The sequence below is a fragment of the Nicrophorus vespilloides genome, unplaced genomic scaffold, assembly GCF_001412225.1.
Source record: "Nicrophorus vespilloides isolate i.1.1-1 unplaced genomic scaffold, Nicve_v1.0, whole genome shotgun sequence".
NCBI lineage: Eukaryota > Metazoa > Arthropoda > Insecta > Coleoptera > Silphidae > Nicrophorus > Nicrophorus vespilloides.
This window is the reverse complement of record NW_017100111.1, coordinates 334,181-360,894: the sequence shown is the minus strand read 5'-3', so window position 1 is coordinate 360,894 and position 26,714 is coordinate 334,181. Positions and strand designations below refer to the sequence as shown.

Genomic DNA, 26,714 nt, shown 5'->3' with positions numbered 1-26,714 from the left:
AAAAACTTTTCAATTTGTGAAAATATTTAGTTTACTTGCACATACAGTTAACTTAATGAATTTGGGGGAAAAGAGGTTCAATTTGTATGCAAATAGGTTCGGTAAGTGGGCACAAATTACTTCGGAATTAAAGATATCTATATAAATTACTTTGAATTAAAGAGGGGACGGTTTCCCAAACTACATTATCATTTGTAATGTCTTTTAAATAATTAAGCCTCCCCCCCAAAATGCGAATAAAACTCTAATGTCTTACATTTGGCCCCCTTTGGCGACGCTTATATCATTTACTAATGATCACTCGATTTAGCATTTGAATTTTAAATAGACTTTAGAAAATGTTTGCATCTGGAGCAGATGTTACGTTTTTGTACTTAATTCAAGAAATTTACATCGTTAACTTAAATAGATTCTTACAATTATAATATATTCTTCATTAACTAATCGTATTGTGTGCAATTGTAACTTGTAGAATATTAAAATATGTTACAAACTTTCGTAGAAGAATTCACCAAGTTTATTTCTAAGTTAACTTAATACTAAAATACAAATAATTAGTTGAAATTCACTAATTAATAATAACCAAATAATCAAAAGAACACTATATTTAAACGCATTGTTTAAATTAGACTAATTTTTATTCAATTGAAATGTGAAAAGTGCTTAAATTTCCTTCATTTTCTAAGTGAATTAAACGTAAATTTATGCAATCAACAAACGTTTTTCTGAAGCAATAAATAAGCGTTCTTTAATTAACGTGATTATCTCAACTGCAGATCAACAATATACATATGCAAATTGTCAATTTTATTCACCCAACAATTTTTGTTACTTTTTTTACAATTTTTCTTTTTTCCCTATAAATTTAGGAAATTACGCTTGGTTTCCTGAAGCGAATAAACATATTAATACGTTATTTTTAATATAATTCCCTTATAGTACGGTTTTGAAAATTTCAAAATTTTAATTGAAAAAATACATTTTTTTTGTGTTCTTTATTTCTTATGCAGTTTTAAATGTTCTCGATTAGTGATATCAAAGTGTGCAATTCAGTTTCAATTGTTTCGGAATCGAGAAATACATGAAATATTCTAACGTTTTCAAGAAATTTACATTGTTTTTTTCTTAAATAGATTCTTACAAATTTCTCAAATATTAATATGCGAAATTTTAGTCTATTTCTACGATAAATTCATTTCAAATACAAATACTAAAATTAACAATTAGTTGGAATTTAGCTACGAATAATGAAGAGATTTAAGGAAATTGATTATATAAGATACAGATTACAATTTCCAAGTGGTTCAAAAATATTTACTTTCGTAAATTGTCAATTTTATTCCTCATCAATATTTCTTTGTTTCTTTTTGTTAAATCTGTTAAGATAATTAGAAATTGCGATGGGTTTTCTAAAGCGGCTTCAATTAGTACGGTTTTTTTTTGATACAAAACAATCAAATTTTTACTTGACAAAAATTCAAATTATTATTATTTTTAACACATAAATGTTCAGGTTTTTGTTTGCGTTTATACAGTCAAGAGCTCTTTATTATTTATGAGGTTTTCGTGTACTCGATCAGTGCGGTTTCAAACAGTGCTATTACAAGCACTATGCGAGGTATTGGTAAGTGTGCAATTCAGTTTCAATGACATCGACAAATACATCAGATAATTTTTTGCTTCAAGAGATATAATAAAAATGGAAATAACTCTTATATGTGTTTTTCTCATAGAAACGCAAATTTTGTGGGAATCAAGAGAGCGCGTTCTGCCCCCAATTCCGAACAAAACCCTAGAGGAGAAGAACAACCCCCTCCTCTTAGAACTTTAGGCACTCGCTTAGAAGCAAAGAAAATAAATGTAATTTTTGGTAGGATCTCCCTTTTGTGTACAGACACACAGCCGTATCCTCGGTTTTCCTCTATTTTTTTTTATTTTTCTTGCATTCTTCTTCGGGAGCAAACTCGAGAGGAGGAATCAAGTTGTTTGTTTGCCGAGAGCGGCTGAAATATTGAATGAGGGTTTCACTCGTCTTCTTCATCCTCCCCCCACTTGCGCTTACATTTCACACATGAAATCCTCAAAACAAACGTCACACCGCAACCTAGGATCAAAAGTCGACAACTTCCAGACTGTCATTACAAAATGGTAATTGTGGTAAGACGAGAAACGCGCAAAGTAATTAATTGGAAGCGGAAGAAAAAGAGAGAAAAAAGCTAAGCGGAAAAGGTAATTTAACAGTGGCTTATAACACGCACGTTGTACAGTTTTTGTTTTGTTTTCCTTTCGCTGTTGTTTTTTTTGTGTTTGTTTGGTTGCGGGTGAATTAATGAAAAACAAGCGGTAAACAGTAAATGACACTTACCTAATTGGACGTACATCTTCGGTCTGACGTTCTCCTGCCATGCAGCTAAACACGCGGAAAACGCGCAGCAAGCTGCGACCACGAAAAGCACCCTCCGCATGATGTTTCGTCTTCAGAATAGTTCCCAAAAATAGGAGTAAAGTTGGTGGTGGTGGTAAAGTTGGTTGGTTGGTAATCAAAAAATAAATGAATAGAGACGGGGAACGAAAACAAAAAAAAACTCTTTCTCTCTCTCTCAATCTCAGAGGATCACTGGATCATAATATCCTTGGAGCACAGCACACAAAAGCATCACGCCAACACTGAACACATAACACAGTCGTTTTTTATTTTATTTTTTTTGAATGGGAGGTTGCGAACACGAATTGGAAGATGACGCAAAGGGATGATATGGTGTTTTATAATATTTGAGGATATGCGGATCAATCGCGCGACGATGATACCCCAATGCGGACGACGCTCGATGTTGACTGGCGTCGGTGCGCGTCGCGACGCCTGTGCCAGCTGACTTCCCCCACCGCAACGGATCGACCCTAGCGCCGGCAACCTGCAACGGAGACAGAAAAAAGGTTGAAGTTTTTCTTCTTTTTTTTTTGTTCAGTTTGCTAGAAACAAATGCAATGGACCGTAAAGAATCAATTTATGTATTTATCCAATATCCCACGAAATCATAAGACTTAACCGACAAGACAAACATCTCTAAGAAAAAAAACTAATAACATATATCGATTATTATCGACACCCACTCAATAAAGCGTACAAACATCGGTTTAGTGAAGAAATTAAGTCGACGAAATGGAATCGATTCGCACGGATTGGTGATGGATTCACCCTCCCGTCCTTTCTTCCACGAATCGACAAAACAAGTAAGAAGGCTCTGGCAGCGGGAGGATTAAAATCAATCGTCTCGTTTAGGTAATTGCCACTTTTTTTTTTGCTCCGAATAAATTAGACCACTTCAATTCACTTTCTCCAATAAATAACTTGAATGATCCGAATCATCCGTAATAAGTACTATTTACGTACCTTCACCCTTTATATATACACTCTTTTCTTATTATTTATCTGAGAAAATGAATGCTTTCAGCAAATGAAAAGACGACTTTTTCAGTCAATTAATTAACGTAAAAGTATGAAATCCACATGCATAATTCACATACAAAATATACTTAATATTAACGTAATTACAGCACTTTTCAATAGATAAGCAATAATTAATTGTAATTAACAAACCTGGCGATGATACAAAGATCATTAGCATTTTAAATTAGTTCGTAAACAATGAAATAAACATAATTTATTTTGCTCCTACATAAATTCAAAAGTCTGCGTCCAATTTCCACTCAAAATGAATTATTTAGCTAATTATGCTCTTATTAACAATTACAAACACATTAATAGGTTAATTTACAATATACATGATAATAAAAACAAATTGCATTTTTTTAAATTATTATTAAAAAAATCATGATTAGTCCTCAATCATACACATTCTACTATACCAGGGTTTCCCAAACTATGTTATATATTTAATAGGTACTCCGTAAAATCTACATCTTCTTTGTTTCAACAAATTCTTTGATCATGTATTCTTTTGTTAATAATTTAAAATTTTCTTAAAAAAAAAAGATTTAAACTTAATGAACTTAATAGAAATAGGTTAAACTCGAATAATGGAAATAATAAGTGTTTAGTTTTATAGTTTAACAGACAATGCACATTCAATTTAGATATATTTAAATTTGGCGCCATTTTTTCTTGTGTATAAGATTTGTGCCATCTTGTGATTAATTAATCGGAACGATGCACGAAAAAACAACGCGTTATTATTACTAAAAAGTCATTTTCTCAATGAGTGATGTTTTGTAAACTTCGTGCAATTTCCAGTCATCAATTCGAAGATTAATTTAGCAAAAAAAATAATGAGGAAACTGGTTCATAACAAGAATCAAACGTTTTAAGAATTAAAAAAAAAATGGACTGCAAAATCCAATTGATCCAGAAACTAAAACGCAACATTTCTAAATTAGAACGAACTTTTCTAACAAATAATTCATTCAATTCAGAAACTAGTAGATTTAGGTTTATTGAAATATAATTATTTTATATTATTATTGCTATAAAGTCATACATTCTTGAAGTGAAATGTTTAAAAATAACATATAGTAAATTTACCTATATTTTTCTGTTTTAATTGAGAATATTTCCATTGTAAATTTTCCTACATTTGTATAAAAAATAACAAAATTGCTTTTACAAAACATATATGAATGATATGTCAGATATAATATGTTATTGTTGTTTTTTTGTTTTATTTTTCATATATATATATTTGAGGACATTTCATGGCCTGACAATAATTTGATTGATTGATAGTCCATTGTTTATGTGCAACTAGATCGATCGATCGATGCATGCATGCATATGCAAACAAATGCAAGAGAAAAAAATGTACAATTTTCCATAAATATGATTACGTATAAAACGTGTGTGTGTATACATATTTGATTAGCGCTGAAAACGTATGAAATTCATTTCGAATTCGCAAAATATTTTGGGACGATTGTGCGTGCGTTCACAATTAATCATCGAAATTAATATACGTAATGATCGTAATGTGCGAGTGCCTTCCCTTCCCCCCAAATTAATATTTAAATCATATTATTTCCACTGTTGTGGAGCTCGCCGACCTTTTCAGTCAAAATAAATATACGCATTTGTAATGCGGACAAATACGAACTATTCACGAATATTCGAATTGATGTTGGATTCCAACGAAAATTTATTTCGAAAATCAATCTATTATTTAATTAATTATTTTAGTTCTAATTACATACTGATAATCTTTCTTTTCCTTATTGTTAATGTCTGCACTATAACTAATAGCATCAGTTCTATATAAGTATACAAGCTACGAGAGTAGAATTTGTAGTCTGTTGTCTCGTTTTTCACAATCAACGTGTTAATATTTGCTTTAAAGTTATCTATTTTATTAAGTTGATTCTAGTAGACATCATAATTGCGACAAACATTATAATTATATTGTTTATTTAATCTACTACTCAATAATTAAGACTCATTATTATCTACTATTTGTATAAGTAAATAATATATAGCAATGCCTCGCATAATGCGGCTTCGTTCAGTGCGGATTCACTATAGTACGGTTTGAAAATGACAAAACAAACTAAATTTTAATTGAGCTAAAATTGGAATTTACAAGATAAGGATTTTTCCAGAAAATAATTGAATACTTTCTAATACTCTTTCAAATCAAGTATCCTTAGGTATCTTCTATGTATGTAATTAAATAATTGATAAATCTATTTTCAATATTCCGAAACAGCGTTTCTCAACCTTTCTTTTTATCCCACGACCCAACATATTTGTTTGTAATTGTACTGCAACCCAACTGTTTGTAATATACACATTTTTTATGACGTTTGAACGTAAAGTGACAGATGTCATTTTGCGACCTAATAGTTTATATCATTTGAACATCGACATCATTTGAGTAAACTGAAAACTGTCATTTTGTTTGTATTTGCACGGCGATCCAATTGTTCATAACCTAAAACTGTTGACGTTTTGATTCAAAATGACAGCTGTCATTTCAGGACCCAACATATTTGTTTATAGAGTTGTTTACAACATAAACTTTATTGACGTTTTGACTCAACTGACAGCTGTCATTTTCTTTTATTGAATCATTAAATGTTTCAATTTGATGTAGATTCATAACGCCCATCGTCCGGTGCGGTCTGCGAAATAGACTTGAATCACGAAATTATCCAAATTGACCGAACGTAATCGATCGCGGCAAAATGGCATCGGCCGTCCGTTTCAGTAGCCCTCGCGTCGTTATCAGGAGAGGAGAGAAAAGTCCGTTATCAGCAGATTTCTGATCGAAAAGCCGCCCACATCGATCATCCGGAACTCCGTTTCTTTTCGCCACTTTCAGAGAACGGGAGTCAAACGGAACGGACTAGGAATCAATTAGGATGCGATAACATCGTAAAACTTTTATATACAATATATATATATATATCAGCAATTTCTCTTCCTTTGAAGAACTTTCTACATTCCATTGACAATTATAGGAGAAACACAACGACCTACGCTCAAATATCGACGTTGGCGTGGGCGATGATAAATCCGAATCCTTTTGGCTTCGAGCCTTCTCCGTCTCTGACTCTGTTTGTGTGTGTGTGCAGTTTGCGCTTCCTGTCGCGATTTAATCTTCCGCTGCGCTCTTAATGATTTCCTGCTCTTAATTAAACCGAGCGTATATCAATGAAATGTTTAATACCTTTTATCCCCGGCGCAAAATCTGTGAAACTTTCAACTCCCACCTTTAATAAATAAAGCGCAACGTGTACTTCCACTTAGTAGTAGAATAAATTGCAGAGGTCAAGTTTAACGCAAAAAAAAATACGTTTATTATTGTCACCAGAAATTGACTTTCCAATTTACGTTAAGCATTTTCGAGTTTATTTTCATAGACTTTCATTTTCATAAATCGCGCCCTTGCGTGTGGTAACAGCCAACATTTACATTGGCACACAAAGGCACTAAATAACCGCGTCGCAACGTTTTTCCATTCATAAAAGCCACTTCAAATTTATCATGACTTATTTTCAGAACACATTTACTATATTTATTTTGATATTTTTAAACCGTACTATACTTGAATCCGCACTATGCGAGATATTAATTTATTTATTATAATGTACCGTTTCGCTGTAACAATTCCAAGTGCGAATGTGTGAATATTAAAGTTTTTGAGCAGGATTTGATCCAAATACATGTAAAATCTACGACACATAGTTGAACATAAAAAAATGGGTGCGCTTTTAATATGTGCAAATATTTGAGGATTCGTTCAACTAGACAGAATATTTTTTTATGTAAAAAATGTGAAAGCTTTATCTAATTTTTAAGTGGACATTCCGCTGTGAAGAGAACAGGAAAAAAATGGGTTAATCTACGGAAAGAAATCTCGAGTAAGCTCCGTTTTCCATGTAAAGTGAAATATATGTATGCATATAATGTAATCTGAAGGAGTAGAGTAGGGAACGAGATCGATAACTTAAAATTTTATTTTCGTAAATCTGGATCAAGAGCTCGATGCAAAAGTAGGGCAGAAAACCTTGGGGGGAAACCAAACGATAGTGGTCCGATATCAAGTTATTATTTTCTTCATAAAACACACACACACATATATATAAACCCTCCTTCACCCCCGAGGCGCAATTTATAAGAAATCGCGTACGAAAACTTTATTTACATCCTATGCTAATTCCGCTTTAACATATAATGAAAATTTGTCGCAGCGCTGCGGGAATACTGGTGAGAAAAGAGGGTCGCTGCATCCGAATGAGGAGGCACATTTATACACTTATAGCGAGAGACGTCGAAGGAATATTATTATACGTCTCTTCTGGGCAATTCTTTTTTTTTTCTTTCTTCTTTCATTTCCAACACTTCCTGCAGGGATATGATGTGCGTAGGTGCAGAATATAATTAGTGTTTTAGTTTAACCGAGGAGCGAACTTTAAATACAAATTAGCACGTGCGCACATAGAGTTTCGACGATAAAATCGTGCAAATTTCGCGATAACGTCGCTTCCTTGTTATCCGAGCATACAAGAATATATGCGTGTACGTACGCTGCTGGCTCAGCTGGAAAGATGATCTCGCATATTATTCTTCTGCTTTGAATGTTCCGTCCTCCATGTTCGCTCGTTCTCTGTATATGATTAAGAGTTTTGATTGAAAAAAGCCAGCGGGATTCGTGTTCAAAGTCGCTATGGGAGACGCGAAGGCTGCTTTGTTCTTGGCCAGATGTCACGAGAATGCGAACTTTATCTCAGACCAGAAACAGACAGTTGTTACAAACTCTCCTTTCTTCAAGTATTGCTTAAAATCATAACATCTCCAAAAATAATCAAATCAAAATTTTACGTAAAAGTACTGCCTTCTTAATTTGAGAGATTTAATTGCAGTTCACTAAGAACCAGAACATTGACAAATAATTCAAAATATTTCACATAAAGTTGTATTTTTGGTTATTTTCACCCATTGAGGAGGATAAAGGGCTTATATATCCGCCTTATCTTTTACACATGAGACTTCGCTTATGCAAAATTGTATACAAAGTAATTGAAAAGCTTTGACGTTAATTCTATAGAGGCGCCACTTGTGTTAGCGAAATACGGCACAACATAATAAAACACAGCGCAAAAAAACAATTGTAAATGCGACCTTGATGTTTCAAGGGTTAATTAATATGTAGAATCATGTCATAACGGTAGTCCAATCAGTCCAAATTCTGCAAGTAATTATTGTAAGTAAAATAAAAATTGTTTGCTAAAATGGTAGAAGAGAATTTTTCAGCTTGTTAGTTTTTTTATGAAAAGTATATTTTCTAATGGAATGGGATAAGTTCGAGCGGATGAGGATGTCGTCCTCGTATAAACCTGGATTGCGCTGGACTGGTGTGGCCATTACCGAGGAAAATTTTTATATAAATAAGTTGATTTCTATTGAAAGCCACTCGAGCAAGTTATTCGGCCCTGAGGTCCCGAGGCCAATTCCACTTCCTTTTACGTACCGTACCACATACAGGGCAGAGCTCCGCAAAAATGAAAAATGTTTACTGCATTAAAATTTATTACGAGATTAAACGAGAGAGAGAGTAGTGGCCAGCACTAAGAACCAGAAGCGGCCAGGTAATGAGCAACGAGTTTGCTTTGCAGCTGTCGACCAACAAAAACAACCAATCCACCCACGTTCGCTATAAATTGGGGGTGCATTGCATGTTGGGTGGGTGGCCCGGATTGGCACGAGCATCCCCATCTTACGGGGAAGTTGGGAACAATGGACGTAGTGCCGACGGCGCCGCGGCGGTCAGTGCACCCGATACTTCACAGAGGTCGCTCGCATTATCCCCCCTAAAACGACCCTTTCTGGCATGTCGCATTACATAAAAGGCGCAAGGCATAAAATAAAATCAAACTACCAGAAATATTGGAAGAGGTGAAGAGAATAACAGAATAATAGTGAAGCAGAGAACGCACAACAAACTAAACAAACAGAAGAGCTACGCGAAAGGGAAATAATAAAAAAAAAATTAAGGACGTAATTCAATTGAGGATAAATAGCGACGCTTATTATTAAAAAGCATATTTCATGGGTGAAGAAGGGAGGAATGCCAACGTGGCTATTCATTCTCTCTCTCTGACCCATTCCACCATTCGTAGCGCCGTCCCTTTCTTACAAACACTACAATGTTGCTACAATGGCCACATAAATGGCGGCATATTCGGGATCAATAGTAGCCAAGCAGCATCATCTGAACATCATCCTCGTCGTTGCTTTTTCGCCCCCTCACCCCTTCAACCCTCGACAATTGTAATTCATCACTTGACCAATTTAATCTGGAAAATTGCTATTTAATTGCGGCAATTAGTTCTGTTTTAATTAGGCCAGAGCATCGTCCGGTTTCGACCGCTGCAGCGTGCGACAGATATTTGATTATTTCAATCAATGGTTTGTTCAGTTTTAACGCCTCGCCAACACATCAACTATTCATTATTACGTATTATTTAAACCTGACTACATTATTTTGCCATCATGACTACAATTACTACTATTAAATATTAATAAACAAATTAAATTCGATTTGCTTTGACTTATCAAAAAAAAAAATATAACCTATATGACAGCTGTCAATAGTTTTGGATGGTAACACTTGTGCTTACACATCACTTTGTTTATTTATATTTATTATGTTGGAATTTGAGTGACACTAATGACGTAATAAAATATATTCATATCATTATTTTTATAGTCTAATCCCAAAAGATGATAAAGGCGTCATCTTTTAGTAAGAACAATGAATACAATATATAAACGTCATTACATCATTATGTTTCAGCAGCTTCTTTGTTTATAATTGACAACAGAGCTGTCCTTAGACCGGGGCGAGTGGGGCCCAGGCCCCACGCTTTGAGGGCCCCGCAGCCTTATGCGAACCGACAGGCACTCCGTTGCGCTCCGTTTTTATGTTTTTTTAGACTCGAGTCAAAGGACACTTGGCAAAACAAAGGTTTTAGAGTTGCGATTTTAAATTATAAAAAAATAAATTGTTTAAGGGCCCCAAAATTATTTTTTGCCCTGGGCCCCGCACTTGCTAGAAACGGCCCTGATTGACATACCATATAAATACAATCTATAAGACAGCTATCAATAATTTTGGATGGTAACACTTGTGATTACACATCTTCTTTTATTTTTTATTTTTCTTAAGTTAGAATTTGAGTGACTGAAATATAAAATTTATAGTCCAATAGGAAAAGATAAAAACGCCATCTTCTGGTAAGAACGATAGATATAACATATAAACGTCATTACATAAGTTTCAGCAGTTTCTTTCAAACAAATTAAAAACAAAAGAAATAATTGTTACTATCAAAACACGTAACGATGATCAATATAACATATGTATATAAATCAGTAGTCTCAAACTGGTGGTTGTAAATACAAAGTCTTCTAATGAAATGTAATTAACAAACATGAATAAAATATTATGAGATATTGCAAATGTTATTAGAGTAAGGGGGAAGGCGAGCGATTCGTATAATTTAAATTTAATCAACGTAAATATTTAAAGTGGTCATAGGGCCGCTCCCTTCCCATTTACTGTGCGCTCTGTTTTCAATTGGACGGATGCAATTAAAACGTGGCACGTGTTTTAATCACGTGGCATTTGTCTGCAGCAGATGCTCCATTTGATAATCCACGTGTTGTATGCAATACGAGAGAGAGACTATTAATAACCGAAACCGAAAAGTGGCTACTTGTGGTCCACTAGGGTGACCACACAACCCTCTAGAAAAGCGCACGCCATCTGTTGCATAACTGAACAATTTCTCTCTATTTTATTTGGTTCTTTTGTTGGGTGAAGCCGAGCAGCATTACCAACAATTTTACTCGAGTCAGGGATTTTAATTATAATTAACTCTGGCATAATTAAAGCGAACAATACAATACTGGCGGCAGTAGGTGATGCGGGGATGAGAGCAGTGCATAATCCTTGCAAGGAATTTCCTCCCACCGGATGAAATATTCAAATTTTCATTTTGGCGCGCCGAAATTAATTCCCGGAGAACAACTATCGCGTCAGAAGTGTGCTGGTGGGAGGCGGAATCTCTTCAATTGAAATTTATAAATTTCTCAGAGCCCGCATTAAAACGAAATGAAATTTCTTGCGAAGAATCGTTGAAAATCGCTTTTTATTGTTGTAAATTCGATTTCCTATACAGGATTATTCCGCCGTTGTCACAAAGTCAAACAAAGTTTTATGCGGTTTTTATTTCAAGAAGCATTTTTTTTAAATAACTATTTTAGGCCATTTTGACACGTTTTGACACAAATTGGCAAACAATTTCATCGGAAAAGATGATAATTCTGGATATCAGGAATTGTACAAAAAAAAATAGCAAAGCCATCGCAAAGTTTAATCACTGATTATATTGTCAAAGGGAAAAAATCAACATGCGAAATTAAGACTAATTTTACTTGTGTAGAATCATTATCTTCAGGACATAGATCTGATATGCTGACTATATCTTCTAGTGATGAAAATGATTTCGAACCAGTTCGCAAATTATGCTGAACACTCTCATATAGCAACGATAATTCAAAAGAAAAAAATGTGAAGAAAGATTAACTTTCATAAAAAAATTCTGTATTTTTTTTGTAAAATTTTTCCGTATAAATTTAGAAAGAATATGTTAAGATTATATTTTTCTGAAATTTAATAAACTTGTCTATGATTGTTAACGTTTTTATACAATAATGAATAAACATTTCAGAAAGAATATAGTAAAACTAATTATTTTTCTGAAATTTAATAAACCCTTTTTATGCGATTTTCGGTATATTATAACTCATTGATTTAGTTTTATGCGGTGTCTAGTCCTTTTTTGTGCGATTTATTTTTATGCGTTTTCCTGTGGAACGTATTTACCGCATAAAAAGAGAACCAAGTGTATAAAAACAGCGTGTGTTTCCAGCGACTTATTGATTTTCGGAGAACGCGACGCGATATCAAGAACACCGTGAAATCTATGCAAATTACGTGAACCAACTTCCGGTTTTGTTCCTCGCACAATCCAAATCTAATTATTATTTCATCTCTGTGCCAATCACCGGAGCATAACGGATTATGCACGTCACATGGACTCGTGCAGTTAGGGAATATTAAGTAAGTTTCTGTTTGCGACAGTGTGTACATACATATATAAACTACAACATATATTCAAACGCAATTTGGAGGATTGATCTGTCCGTGTATTTATTATACTCGTTATACATTAGTTCCAGTTTTAATCTGAATCCTAAGATCAAAGAGCACATGTGTATGTGTGTGCACTAGAATTAATAATTGGTTAACCGTAATCAGTAATGAGAAAAGCACGGAATATTGAATCAAAGCCTTCACTAATTTGTATATTAGTTCAAAAATAAACTACAACGTACAAAAAGTAACTTACACTTTGCAATTAGTCGCTTAGTAAATTCTTCCTGTTAATAATCTCATTGCTTTCTTCATATTTTACTAAAATTTCTTCAAATGTCAACTGCATTTTATTAAAAAAATAATAATATCAAAAAATATAACCTATATGACAGATGTCAAAACGATTATCTAAATGTCAACTGAATTTTAATTGCAAATAATTTAAGTAACTAAAATACCGAAAACTAAATTTAGAAAATTACAGTAAATAATGTGAGAAACTGAAATTTCGAAATTTAGTCGAATAGTCTAAATTAATTTTAAAAACTGAAAAATAATTTCAGAAAAATCTGAAATATTTTTTTTATAATTAAATTAACTAAACTGAGAATCTATTAGAGCAATTACAAAAAAAAATCTTACTGAAATTAATCAAAATAAAAGCTAGACTATAAGTTAGTCTAGTGGTTATTCTGTTATATTTTAATAAACTACTTACTATGCAACTCACGCATTGTCTTTTCTTTCCTTTCTTTTGTCATCCCAGCTGAAAACCAATTGGAACTGTAGATTTTTAATTACGATAAGTAAAAAAAAAACAAAACGTATATTGACTATCCGGAATACAAAACACCGAAGATGCAGTGGAATTTCAAAATCTGATAAAAATCTATTTTATGTGCGGATCAGTTTACATCCAGTCACAGATATGTTAAAGTTTTTTTTTTGTTTTGGATTTCAGAAGCGTGATGTTCTTTTAATCATTGAATTATTTCATCTAATTGAAAAACTTCTATGAATATTAATACTATATGCAAAATTACAGCTGTCATTTGTTATTCTTTAAACAAATATGTTGAAAAACACTGCTATTAAACAAATATATAAATAAAATTCCGTAGAGGAAGTTTAAAAATGAAATGAAAGGAAACGGTTGTTCATGAAGACAAAAGAAACGTTGTATGTTATAAACTATTAGGACGCGAAATGACAGCTGTCACCTTACGTTAAAAATTGTTATGTTATAAACGATGGGTGTAGACAAATATGTTGAGTTGCGTTACAAAAAAAAAAGCTTGAGAAATGCTATTATAGAAATACATAATTGAAATGTTGTAGAGGAAGTTTAAAAAATGAAATGAAACGGATGTTCATAAAGGCAAAAGGAAAATTTAATCCCAGCCAACTTCCTTTTTTGATTTAACGCTTATGAATCAAAGATAAATAATGCATTTTTAACAAAACGAAAACACGTATTGTTTATTTATCCATTCAACCGACGTCTAATTGCAGAAAGCAATTAACTATAGTTTATCATTTGTAACTAACGATGCTCTCCCAAGAGATTGTTATATTTGTTGAGTGTAGTTCGAAAGTAAGTAGGAAATTAAATGATATAATATGGAGGACAGGTGTTCTTTTTGTGCAGGTACAAAATACTGCTTCGAAAATTAAGTAAATGGAATCTCCAATGGAAAAAAAAGGCTCTAGCACGCATTGTTTGTTGCTGCTCCCCTTTCTTTGCCGATGAGGTAACAATTCCCCAGACGGAATGTATTCATCCCATTTACTTAACACGTCCGTGCAGTAAACCTTAACATTCACAAGATGTTTTAAAACAATCAAAAAAAAAGTTGCTGGGAGCTCTTATCTAAATTAAATTCTACGCACAACTTATTGTTGTGTTGTGTACGTAAGTATGGTCGATTTTCATGAAAGACCATCATCGGTCAGTGAATTGTATCGCCTTAAATTAACTCTTCAAAACTTGTTCATTGATACAACCAAATAGGGAGACTGGTTTAATTAGCAATTTCGATCAGCAATATTTCCTGTCCAGCAATAATTTCGCATTCCGCGAGTTGCGATCCACATGACTCATCCATGTTACTTAAATTTTCTTCTACTTTGGCACGGAAACTGTCTCTGCGTTCGCTTAATAACGGCAAATGCAAACACAACGGTGAATCATTTAGTTTTCTTGAATCACCTCGCAAACAGAGACGTTCTCTGGTATAGATAGAATCGCGAAAAACGTTCATTCCCCACTTAACCAAATTGCATTTCTGCAAAGTTTAATAGCTGCTGCGTCGAGGATGTTGATGATGATGATTTCGATGAAGTGCCCTCGGCTTAATACAAATAATTATATGCAGCAGCTGCCCTCCTCTCATCTCATTTTCAGGTTCTTGTGTACACGCAGAGACGAAGAAGCAAACCTAGGTGTGTCTCTCTTTCTTTGTATCGATCATGTTGACTTGACTATGTCAGTCACATAACAAACATTACAACAACTAACAAAAAAAAGAAACAGAACGACGACGACGCTATATGTTTTGTTTCTTTCGACATCGGGGGATTCCCCTTGAAACCTTTCGTGGATCTCCTAAATATTCAAACGCGAACACGTGAATAATGCAGTGATTCCCCCGTGTGAATCAAGTGCATCTCCTTCGTTCACTCGTTAATCTTAATGAAACATTTTCTCCATCTCCATCTCTAATGGAAAGAGTGTTTTCGAATCGACACTAGTAACGTATTTAAATTTATTCATCGATATTAAATGGTAATTTTATTCTACCAGCTTCAGTGTACACTTCTTCTACAACATATTAGCCGTGCCATTATACCTAATTTTCCTCAGCTTTAAACTCTCAACAGATTACGTTACTTAAATCACTCCTTTTATTTCACTCGATCAAGCAAACTTTACTTATTTAATTGATACATTATCTATTTTTGAATTACATTGAAACTTCACTGATCGAATCCGCACTATATGAAGTATTTCTGCATTTAGTTACTAGATTAGTCCGGTTTCATGCAACACTAGGCATTGTTGCAATTTATAAGAATGTAGCAAAAGTTGTTTCAAACTTTGGGTAAAGTTTCCAGAAAGTGAGGCAATCACTGAATAATCCTATTGAAGCAGACCATCAGGTATGTAGAACCTTTTCTGAAATAACAAGAAAAATATTGTCTTCGAAATAGATGTTTTTGTACACAAATGATCAATAATTTCATTCGCATTTATATTTGTATATTTGTATTATCAATAATACAGGAATTGTGAAGAATCAAACGCGTTTCATAGAGATTAATTTTAATTTTCTCAATTGAAAGCGGAAGTCTGGGTAGTGAAAGAGCGAGCGTCAGAAGAGTAAAGTGCCCTAAAAGTTACATGCATCTAAAGAGTAGTAGTCAGTCCCCTCATAGAGAGAGAGAGTTAGCCAATTAATAGTAGTGTATAATATTGAAAATAATATGGGTAGATCAAAGGCCGACGAAATACGCAACCACATGAATGAAAAAAACATGAGCAGAGGTAAAACATCCAGGCGGACTGATGAAAAAAAAGTTTGCTGCCGGCCGACACGCGTTTCCACTCCGTTATTTTTCTCTCTTTTTCATTCTCGTGTGGCTTCAGGTATGGCAGATGGTTTTTTGGGGAAGTGGTCGCATGCACCTGGCCCCGAAACGCACCGTTTTCTTTATGTTTTATTTGAAAGCAGACGAAACCATCAAGTGCTCTGCATCACCGAATAATCTAATTGATTAACTCTAATGGATTAAAGCGGGAGAATAATGTTAATTTAGAGGCAGGTCACTCAACCCAAATATTTTCTTTCCCATCTCTTCCACAGACATCCAACAATACACTACTGTTCACATAATAAATTTAAAATAATTAATCACTGAAAATTGATTTGAATATGATACACACAAACTGTATGCAAGTATCAAAGTGAGTGTGTCCACATGCATTGATTAAAGAACCAATGGCTTACATCATATTTATGAAAAGATTTTTTAGCAATAGCCATGAATTAACATTGAAGACTTGTTCGAAGATATTTCAATCAATTGGTTACATTTATATTTAGTTTCTTACTATCCCTTCGAAGAACATCAATATAGTTAATCGAACAACATTTTCATGAATGTTGATTGAACCTATGATTAATTGAGTAGATTAATTAATGTTTATTAGACCTACTATGATTGTTTAATTGAGAGGGAGTCATTTTCAAATTTGGATTTTGTACCAAATCAGTTGGCACTTCTCAATACGTTGGCATGGAAACGCTAACTTACCGCGGAGGGGGCTGCTCAGTACGATCCCGTTTCCAATATTCAAAATTTTTGTGCAACTCTTTCAAATCCGCTGAATTCTTGTGCGATTAGCGAGATCCATCATCGGAGATCAATCCAATTGGATTATACCCAACTAACTGTGAGTAATTAATCCGTTTTCTTCACAAAAAACATCTACAATAAGTCCTTACATATACTTGCGTTAATTTTATATGAAAATGTACTTACGATTTGCATTGTTATAGATAATAAAGTAATTAATTGAGTCGTGATAATTCACGTTCAAAATGGCGGTAGGTGAGAGCAAACATTTTCCCCCCATTTGTTTCTATTTGACATATTTCGTGAAGATAGCAACAATGCATTTTTATTGCAAAAAAAAAAAGTGGCGTTCCTGGCACAGCTTGGCACGATCGTGGCGTCCCCACGCCACAGTTTTGCGCGTCTCTTTATTAAGCCAACATCGATCCAATTGTAAATGCGTGATAATATAACTGATATTCTGGGATTTTCAACAGTTTTCAATGAAAATCGGCAACAGGGGAAGCCGCAGTTCCGAGCAGGGTTAAGAATGCCGATGGACCGTGAGTATTCGATTCTTTATATCATGCTTCATTCTTTTATGAATATTCGTTATTCAATGCAAGGAACCCATTCGTTCCCACATCCCATTCTTTTGTTTGATTTTGATACCAACTAATTTTTATTGCAAAAAAAAAAATAATATGCCGTGTTTGTACGCGTCCGTCTCTTATGTTAAAATCATTCCCATTAGATCTATGCAATAAATAATGAATTTTTGGGGCTTTCTGCTTTAACTGGAAATTTTATAGCCACGATTCGTAACCAACGACGACAATGCTTATAAATCGTGAGCAATTGAAAACATTATTTCTTCCCGCTTTTTTTTATAGCTTCAATATTTTTTATTATTAATTACTATTTATATGGATGCAAGGTATTATAAATGCCATTCTTTGCATTTAATCACGTTCGCAGTGATTTGCATGGAATGGCAAGACCGTCTCGAGGTGGATGTTCGTATTCGAAATATTCGAGCAACCACCGACAGATCACATCGGATCTAGGAGCTCGCTGTTTCCCCAAAATTTAATTTCTTTGTATCGCGACAGGTGTCATTAAGAAAAGTTTTATCCACTGGCTAAAACTTAGTCTCACATTCTGATTTACTGTATTTGCGTGCGTTATTTTGAAAACAAGTTTAAGGCTTCGACTCTTGTTATTCAATCGTGAGTGCAGTTCATTTAAAATCTCGTTACTCAATTTGCTATAAATTTATTAATATTAGAATCACGGGAGTGTTAAATTTCCGGGAGTTTTCTGCGTATTTTTATGTTAAATCTCGTGAGTGCCAACGAATGAGGGCTGAGATGGATATGAAAACATCAAGTAGTAAGTTATTTTATACCACACGGGATTCACAACAAGCAGCTCTCAACTTATTTTTTTTTATCATAATTTTAATTATTACAGCGTTTATTCTAAATGTTTAATTACTTCTTTTTCTTAAATTCTTTTCAGGTTTTTATATTTTTAAATTATTAATTAATTGATTCCCTTTGTTTTAGTTTAGGTTGCATTATATTTTAACCAATTTAAGTTTTTTAATTTGAAGGTATTTTTCCTATTAGTTTCGTACTAATAATAATTTTGTTAATTGATTTTAGTTCTACATATGTATAATTTACATTGAAGTTGCAATGGCTTCAATATATTTTACTAGTTGTAGACTCAATAGTAATTACTTAATTATTATTTTGAAATATTTATCCTCACTTAATTACCCAAAAATAACAAATGTTTATAATCTGCATTTTGTTTTTTTAAATTTCAGTTCAGGAAATTCTATAATTAGATTTGGCCACCCTTAAGCCAATTAGTTTTTTCTTTCAGTTTTTTTTGGAAAGTTTCTCATATTTCCAAAATCTGAATTGTATGTTATATTAGTGTGTGTTGTTTTGGTTTGAATGCAAGCGAGCTCGTAATGTTTAAATGTATGAGCAAAAGTGTTTCGATTTGTGTTTGATTTTGAATGAACGTTGGTTGTTGTTATGATTGTGCTGAGTTTTCGATAGAGGTAAAAAAATGTTAAATCTTCATTAACATTTTAAATTTGTTAGGTGCTTGATTATAATTCTTGAACTGTAATAAATACACATTCAAATTTATTTTTAATTAATTATTTTGTTAAATATATCATTTTATTTCAAAATTGAAACAATGTGAACAATTTCTATTTATTAATTTTAAATCTTCTCCAATTTCAATGGTGATTTTGTGGCGCATCGCGATTAATAAGCATGAGTAGTTAGTGGCAAATCTAACGTATTTGTAAGCTTTTTTATGTTTTCTGCTTTCAGGGGTGGATCTAACGTATCCACCGTGCCCGAAAATCACTGGAAAGTCGTGCAGAAAGAGACTGTTCTTTTTAACAGTCTTCAATCAACAAGACTTGTCAGTAGACTGTCCCTGCACGATTGTAGATTTGTATTAAAGGAAGTTTCAGTACCCTTGCCCTCCCCTTAGAGCTTATCATTCGAGTTTTAAATTATCCCTAGGATCACACTATCACGATTCACCTGCTGTTCTTCTGCAGCCCTCCTTGTTTCCAATTCAATCGTATACGTATGTATATTTGTATTAACTTTAATAATTAAAAGTCGCTTCAATTTTTAGTATAGAAATATTTTGTATTTGATTGGCGCCGCGCGTCCCACCGTAACTGGTGCTATGCCTATTATGAGGGTGCCGGTAATTCCGCAGACTAGTCAGTTCACTCTGACATGGTCTCTGCCGGTCGCAACACCTTCCTTCCTCCTCCAGCCATTTCAATACTCTAGTTTTCTCTTCGCTCGTGCGAAGTTCACTTCATCTTGATTTCCTGGTTAAGGTTAGGCATTTGGTATGGATCGAATGAGCTTTTGCTGTGAAGGTTCAGGTCTTGCTTCTGGGTCGGGGACTCCGGAGGTGGATCGGTCCACTATAGAATTACACAGCAAAAACCAGACAAATTATATAATTAGGATGCAATTGATTATCCTAAATGTCCAATTAAGGAGTTAAGGTAATATCATTGCTAGAGAACTAATGAATAGTTATAATTTAATACGATATTATAGATTATGTAAACGTATATTTCGTTCATGTTTTGTGCCGGGTATGTGTTCTTCTATTTCAGAATTGATTTAATGTTGTTGTATGTTATGTCACTAATCGTTACGTTCCCTTTCAGGTACATAGATCATAGCATTTCCTTTTATCCTAAATTTTCCCTATTTTCTTTTTGATTCCTTCCGGGTATGCAGCGATTTCAACGCACCCGCATGTCCAGGTACAAAAGGTATATCATCTTCTTTCGACGATGACAACCAGATATCAATTCAAGCGCAATAAACAGCCTCTGAATCGCTGCAAGACCGTACGCATTTGCCTTCACGAGGTTGCACCTGTTTTTAAACAATAAGTGTGACAGATCTCGTTTCATCCACTAGCTTTATCATACGTTGATTTGTCTAAGGGATGAAAATTAAAATCTAAAGAATAATTATTTTATTCTCATTTTTATGTTTACATAATCTGTTCATTCAATAACTTTACTCATCAGTTAATTCTTCCAAGAAATTGCTTTTCACGTCTTCGGTAAACAATTCTACAGTGTTTAGGTGAAGATTTATCAAAGGAGCAATGTAAGTAATTATGATTATCATAAAAATATGCTTTAATAATTCCAATCTTATTGTAATTTTTAGTTAAAGATATGATCAAAAAGCCGTTGGTGACGAGGTAAGCTTTGACGAGATGAGGATCTACTCGGTTATTGAATAATGTAAATGTAATGCGATTTAATAATATTGGTCGAAACTGAATTTATAATTACAAATCTATTTGCGTGCATAGTAATGCAAACAATAACAATAACAACAATATGTGCGTGCAAACGGAAATGAATGTGGAACAGAGTGATACAAAATCAGTTTCCGTCGGTCGGCAACAATAAACACGCGGAAAAGACAACACAATAATATTGATGTTACGTTCCTATGGAAACGCGCGTAAATGGGAATCGGCGTTGCAACGGGAACGCCGATAAAGTAAACAAAACGCGAACGAGAGGACCTTCCTCCTCCTATCTGTTATGACAAGTTCCGTCCCTTTTTTTGCTGATGGTTAAAAAGAAATAATAAACAGTGCGGAAGACTTATATTTCTGTCTGGGAAATGTGGTGAGCCGCACTTCTTTCGTCCTGTTTTTACAACAAATCGACGATTTCGAAACGTACGGTTTATTTATTTAAATAACATTAAGAAATGGCAATGCTGAAGTAAACACAAATCTTAATACGTACAGATTTACCAATATAATTGCTGCTTATCCTAACATTTTTCATAATGAAGCAAAAAAAATGAACGTTTGAATAATTAGAGTATAGACTTTATATTTTCAACAATATTCATTTCAACTTTTCGCACAATTTAAACTTTGCCTCCGAATTATTTGCATACGAAAATGAACGCGATACGCGGTCGTTGTTGTATTATATTATTTTTTTTCCATCGCGTCGGAATATAATTTTCTTACTTTCGAACAAGCGAGAGAACTAGGAAATAGTTTTAGAATGGTGCCGCGGAAATTTCCATATGCATTGTCGGATTTAGAGCAAAGCCATTTGCGCCTTGTTCGCCGCTCTGCCTCCTGCTCTCGTTTCCATTCTTATTCATCTTTTTCTCCCTGCTTTTCCCTTACCACGAGATTCTCCTTCTTCGTTCCATCATAGAACGAGAGTAATGACACATATAACACTACAATAAACACAGCTATATTGCTTCAAATAATCTCGCACACCATTTCGTATACATATCCATAAGAGAGTGAAGAGCTTTTTTTGCATGTTACACTTGCTTCGCTCATATAATAAAACCATTGAATATTTCAATTATTTTTAATAATTTACTATTTCATTTGTCACCAATTTATAAAACTCTGATTTCAATTTTATTTCATGAATATGCGACGCGCACTTTATAATAAATACGTTTTAATCAAGCAAGTGGAAACAACAGAATAACAAACCGGAACCATGTTCACTTTGCTGTGCTTCCCGACTCCAATTTGCATCATATTCTCAGCGTTTGTTTCGTATACGTTTCGTTTTGAATTCCATTTATTCCCAGACTTCAGGATTAATTGCTATCACAGTTTTTAATCTACCTGGAAAAATACACTTTTTCAAGTACACTATACTACTTGCAAAGTAAAATGTACAAGTAAAAGTAAATACCGTACTTGAATAGTGTATTATTTCTTACTATTTCAATCATATCCATCGAAATTCCATTATTTATTATTCAAATACACTTTTCAAATTGGAGTGCTTGCGATCGGATTTCGCTCCGCTGAACAAATTGCAGAAACATCGATATTCATCAAGCAATTGCCGGTAAAAGTGGTAACTTGATCTCCGAGCATTTTATTCTCTATCAGTTCAAGTATGCAAGAGAGTGATTCTAACTAATTGCTTATAGTATTTCACAGCTTTGACACAAGGTGACAGCTGTCATTTCTCAATTGTTTATGACATATAAAATATTGACGTTTAAACGCTAGACGACAGCTGTCATTTTGCGACCCATTAAAACCGATAGTTTTAATCATAACTCCAAATGTATTTAGTGAATTGTTATTCAGCATTATTAATATTATGAATATTTACTTTATAAGCTTACCAATTTTATTTTGTAAATTGCGGACGCCGGTAAAGCCAATATCTGAAAGGTGTAAAAATGTTTAATAAGTTGCATTTTCAAGTGAACTTTTAGAAATAACCTAACCTAACATTACCTAACCTCTTTAATTATATTGACAGGCGTAACTTGTAATGCAAACAAACAATCGTGTTATAGTACGGTTATAGCGAACTTTAGATTCATTTCCATAATGTAAAATTATATATGTGATTTATTTGTAACAATCAAGTTTTATGTTATAAATTTACTGTAAACAAGCATATTTTATAATTGTAAAATTGTCTTTTAATAATAGCTTACGTGAATTATGATCGAGTTCAGCTTATCTTTATCGAACTATATAATCGCATGACCGCTTTTTTTTTTTCTTTAAAGAAAAAAGGGGTTGCGAAGACATACAAATTTGCATTGCTAATAGAAATGTAATTTAGTATTTAATAACCTTATATATCATTTTAATTAGTAATTATCATAATAATTGTAGACTGTACAAACAAAATGAAATGCGTAAATCGATCTCGGAAATATTCAGTTTCGAAAATGCGTAAAGAAATTATGGTAGGTTGTCGAGTGGACAACTGAGGACAGCTGAAACGGGAGAGTTATTTATGGAGCGAATCTAATTAAATGATTATTGTAGTTTACGGGCGTCGAGTTTGTCCTAAGTTCACGGTCATTGTGTATGAGTACTGACCTTTAACATTTTTCGTAATAGAGTGAAATAAAGAAAGGGGAATAACAGAGAGAGAGAGACACGTTATCAAAGCCATTTAGATACGAAGCTTTTTACTATGACGAATCGCGATGTGTGGGGGAGCGGGACATTAAATCCGGACATAAACATACGCCCAAAGTTTCCGGAAAAGTAATACAAAAAAAAAATAGGAAGGGAGCGAACGTTATCTAACTCGTTATCATCAACGGGAGAGGATAAACGACCGGAAGAATAATGCACAATTGCGGTTCAGTTTTTGTTTTTCCATGGCGCTCCTGATTGCGTAACAACAACAAAACGATGTGCGCTGATCAAATCCCGACTTCATTTCAGAGCCGGAGAAAACGTCCATTAAAAATATAAATAAGCAACGACAACGGCACAGAGAAACAAGATAAAAGAAAACAAAGTACCGAGCGAAACGCAATTACGCTTTTGTTGGCGCTGCAGACGTGTGTATATATATACATGGAGATTAAAGGCGTGCACATCACCTTTTGATGCGGGTAGCATTAGGAACATCATTTTTTTTGTCACTCTTTTATCTTCGTTTCATTTCTCTTTTTTTTTCAACATGCATTTATTAGCCACCATAATCCTGTGTGTATACATTTCGCAGTGTCATTATTACATCAAGTCAGTAAATGTGCAGTTGTTTATTCACAATACATTGGAAATTGCATCGTTTCATCATTTCCGGTTTGTAAAAAAAAATCTCTTTTTGTACTATTTTACGTAACCTCGATTAGTCCTGTTCAAAACAATCAGTTGTTAATAGTGACAGCTGTCATTTGATATACAAATTTTGACGTTTTGACGCAAGGTGACAGCTGTCATTTCGCAAAGTGTAAATCCCATATTTGCATCAATTTTTGATATAAATTTAAACAGTGCATAGATGAAACTCGAATAAAAATGAGCTGCAACAATGGCCCATTGATTTTCGTAATAAAGTAAGCTTAAAAATAAAATTATAAGCAAATAATGGTATCATTATGTCTTCTTTACATACGGAGGATTGTGTAACAGCGCTGGAGCGAGAACGAAGTTGCCGTTTCTTCGTTTATAAATAGATCGTATTCGTATTGCATCTGCATCCAATATGTTGATGAGCCAGTAGTAGAAGTAGTATTCGTTATACGAGCGTGTTTGTTGTCAGTTGGCAGACTGGTTAGTTTTCTTCTTTGAGATCGTTAACGGGCGGCATCTGATTTCATCAGACGCGTAAACTGAACTAAATAAACGCAATCGGAATGAATTCTAAATTCCTTCAAACGATATGTAAATATATGCCTTTTAATATGCAACAGGAGGAGTTGATAACAGAACGTGCTAAAATAAATACGAAAATAAAAAAGTAAATATTTGTACGTCGTTCCGACAACACGAAACGTGAAATCTCAATTGATTTGCATATTTACACGGATAAGATTACATAGTCCATTTTCTTTTTACGACAACGATAAAGATGTCAAGTTATTAAGATGCAATTGAAATGTTTCACAACTTGAAGATTGACAATTCGCTGAATGACAGCTGTCATCTTGTGTCAAAGCGAAGGACTGGTGAAATACTCAATAAACAAATTATTTGATCGTAAAATTACAACTGTCACCTAGTGTCAAAGCAACTATGTTGATAAACGATGAATTTGTTGATGAATGTGTCCAAACGAACTTAACAAAAAGTAATTAAGTACTTTTCTTTAATTGTTATTGTTGGTAGTTTTATAAAATGCAATTTGTTAAAATGACAGCGCATTTCAGCTGTCTCGAGGATCATTTGCATCGTGGATCCCCATAAATGTATGCAAAGTGGTCGTCGTCGTCGCATATTATTATTATTATCCAGGCTATACGACAATTTTTCTTCACCTCTTATCGCATCCAACTGGCCGAGATATTGTACGAAACACTTTTCTTAATGGCCACTATTAAAGACCTCTTATCTTTCTTCCACCCTCCCCGCCTGGTGCTTGGCTTGCTTTTCTTTTTGCCGGTGGTGGTGGTGGTTTGTAGAAAATGGCGACGGTGGCGGCGGCTCGTGAAAAATGTCCGTCCGCAAAATTGAATCCGCCTCGGGGAAAAATTAGCTCTTGCATAAAATTATCGTTAGCACACATACACAACGTGTACAAGCGGGTTCGACCATAATTTTATCACACAAGAAACGTTCATTTCATATTCGCTAATTACCAGCTTACCAGAATATTTCCTCTCTCCTTCCTCCCTACCCCACCCACTCCACGCTTCTGTATTTTGCAGCGCAACACATTTTTGCAGAGCATGCGAAAAAGAAAAAACTTTCAGCGCTTACGTAACAACGTCTATTATTTTCGAAGTTTCGTATACATGGCAAGAAAACTTAATTAAAACGTTGCTTTCCTAATTACGCTTTATTTGCTATAAACATATTAAAAGAAAAAAAACGCGCGGTCTCTACTTTTAACTTGACGCATCACGCGTTTACTTTAATATCGTGTTTTACCTAAACGCAATCGAGAGGATATTGAATTATGTACTAATCAGATCGGATACTTCTAGACTTATTCTATCATTACGTCATGTTTGTCTATTTGACAGAAGTCACCATGTACATCAGCGGTCGGGGAACCAGGGTAAATTACCCCAAATGGGGTAAAAATGATTTTTTTTGGGTAATAGGGAAATTTTTCTAATTTCATCTTTCCATACTCAGAGAACGGTTCTCTGACTACTTTCCAGATCTTGATGTACAAACTGTGAATTGGGTTGTAGATCCTTTTAAATGTGAAATTACCAGAAGAACCTCCAGGTTTGGCAGAGGCAATTCTTGAACTTCGATCCAATACTGAAGCACGTATTCAATTTGAGACCAAAGCAAATCTGTCGTCTTTTTGGTTGTCAAAGGCTGCAAAGGCTTTCAAAATTGCACATGAGGAGGCGGTAAAAAAATTGCTGCCATTTGCAACAACCTACCTTTGTTAAGAAGGCTTTTCCACTCTAATGAACATAAAAACGAAAAACAGAAATCGATTAAACGCCGAAGACTGTATTCAAATTGCTCTTACATTAAAAGTCCCAATTTTAAAGTAATTATATCAAACATGAAGCAACATCATTTTTCAAAAACCTGAAGGAGGAAAGTTTCAATTAATTTTTGTTTGTTTCAATTTAAGAATTTTATTTTGTTTGTCTATTACATACTTACTATTTTCATGTAACTTTTTTTTTTATAAATATGTAATGTAAATAATGTTTATTTAAAATT

At 33.8% G+C, this 26,714-nt stretch overlaps 1 protein-coding gene across 4 annotated transcripts in view; it reads right to left on the bottom strand.

Moving 5' to 3' along the window:
• The window catches only part of LOC108568512 (semaphorin-1A), a 191,419-nt gene that overhangs the window by 155,232 nt on the left and 9,473 nt on the right, over nucleotides 1–26,714 (bottom strand). For 3 of the 4 annotated variants that reach the window (XM_017929661.1, XM_017929657.1, XM_017929659.1), the window contains exons 2-3: nucleotides 22,730–22,771; nucleotides 2,366–2,912 (exon numbers count right to left, since the gene is read on the bottom strand). In XM_017929661.1, coding sequence (XP_017785150.1) covers nucleotides 2,366–2,465 — 100 coding nt within the window. In that variant the 5' untranslated portion in view covers nucleotides 2,466–2,912; nucleotides 22,730–22,771. The remainder of the gene's footprint in view (nucleotides 1–2,365; nucleotides 2,913–22,729; nucleotides 22,772–26,714) is intronic. The other variant, XM_017929658.1, reaches the window with a different exon arrangement.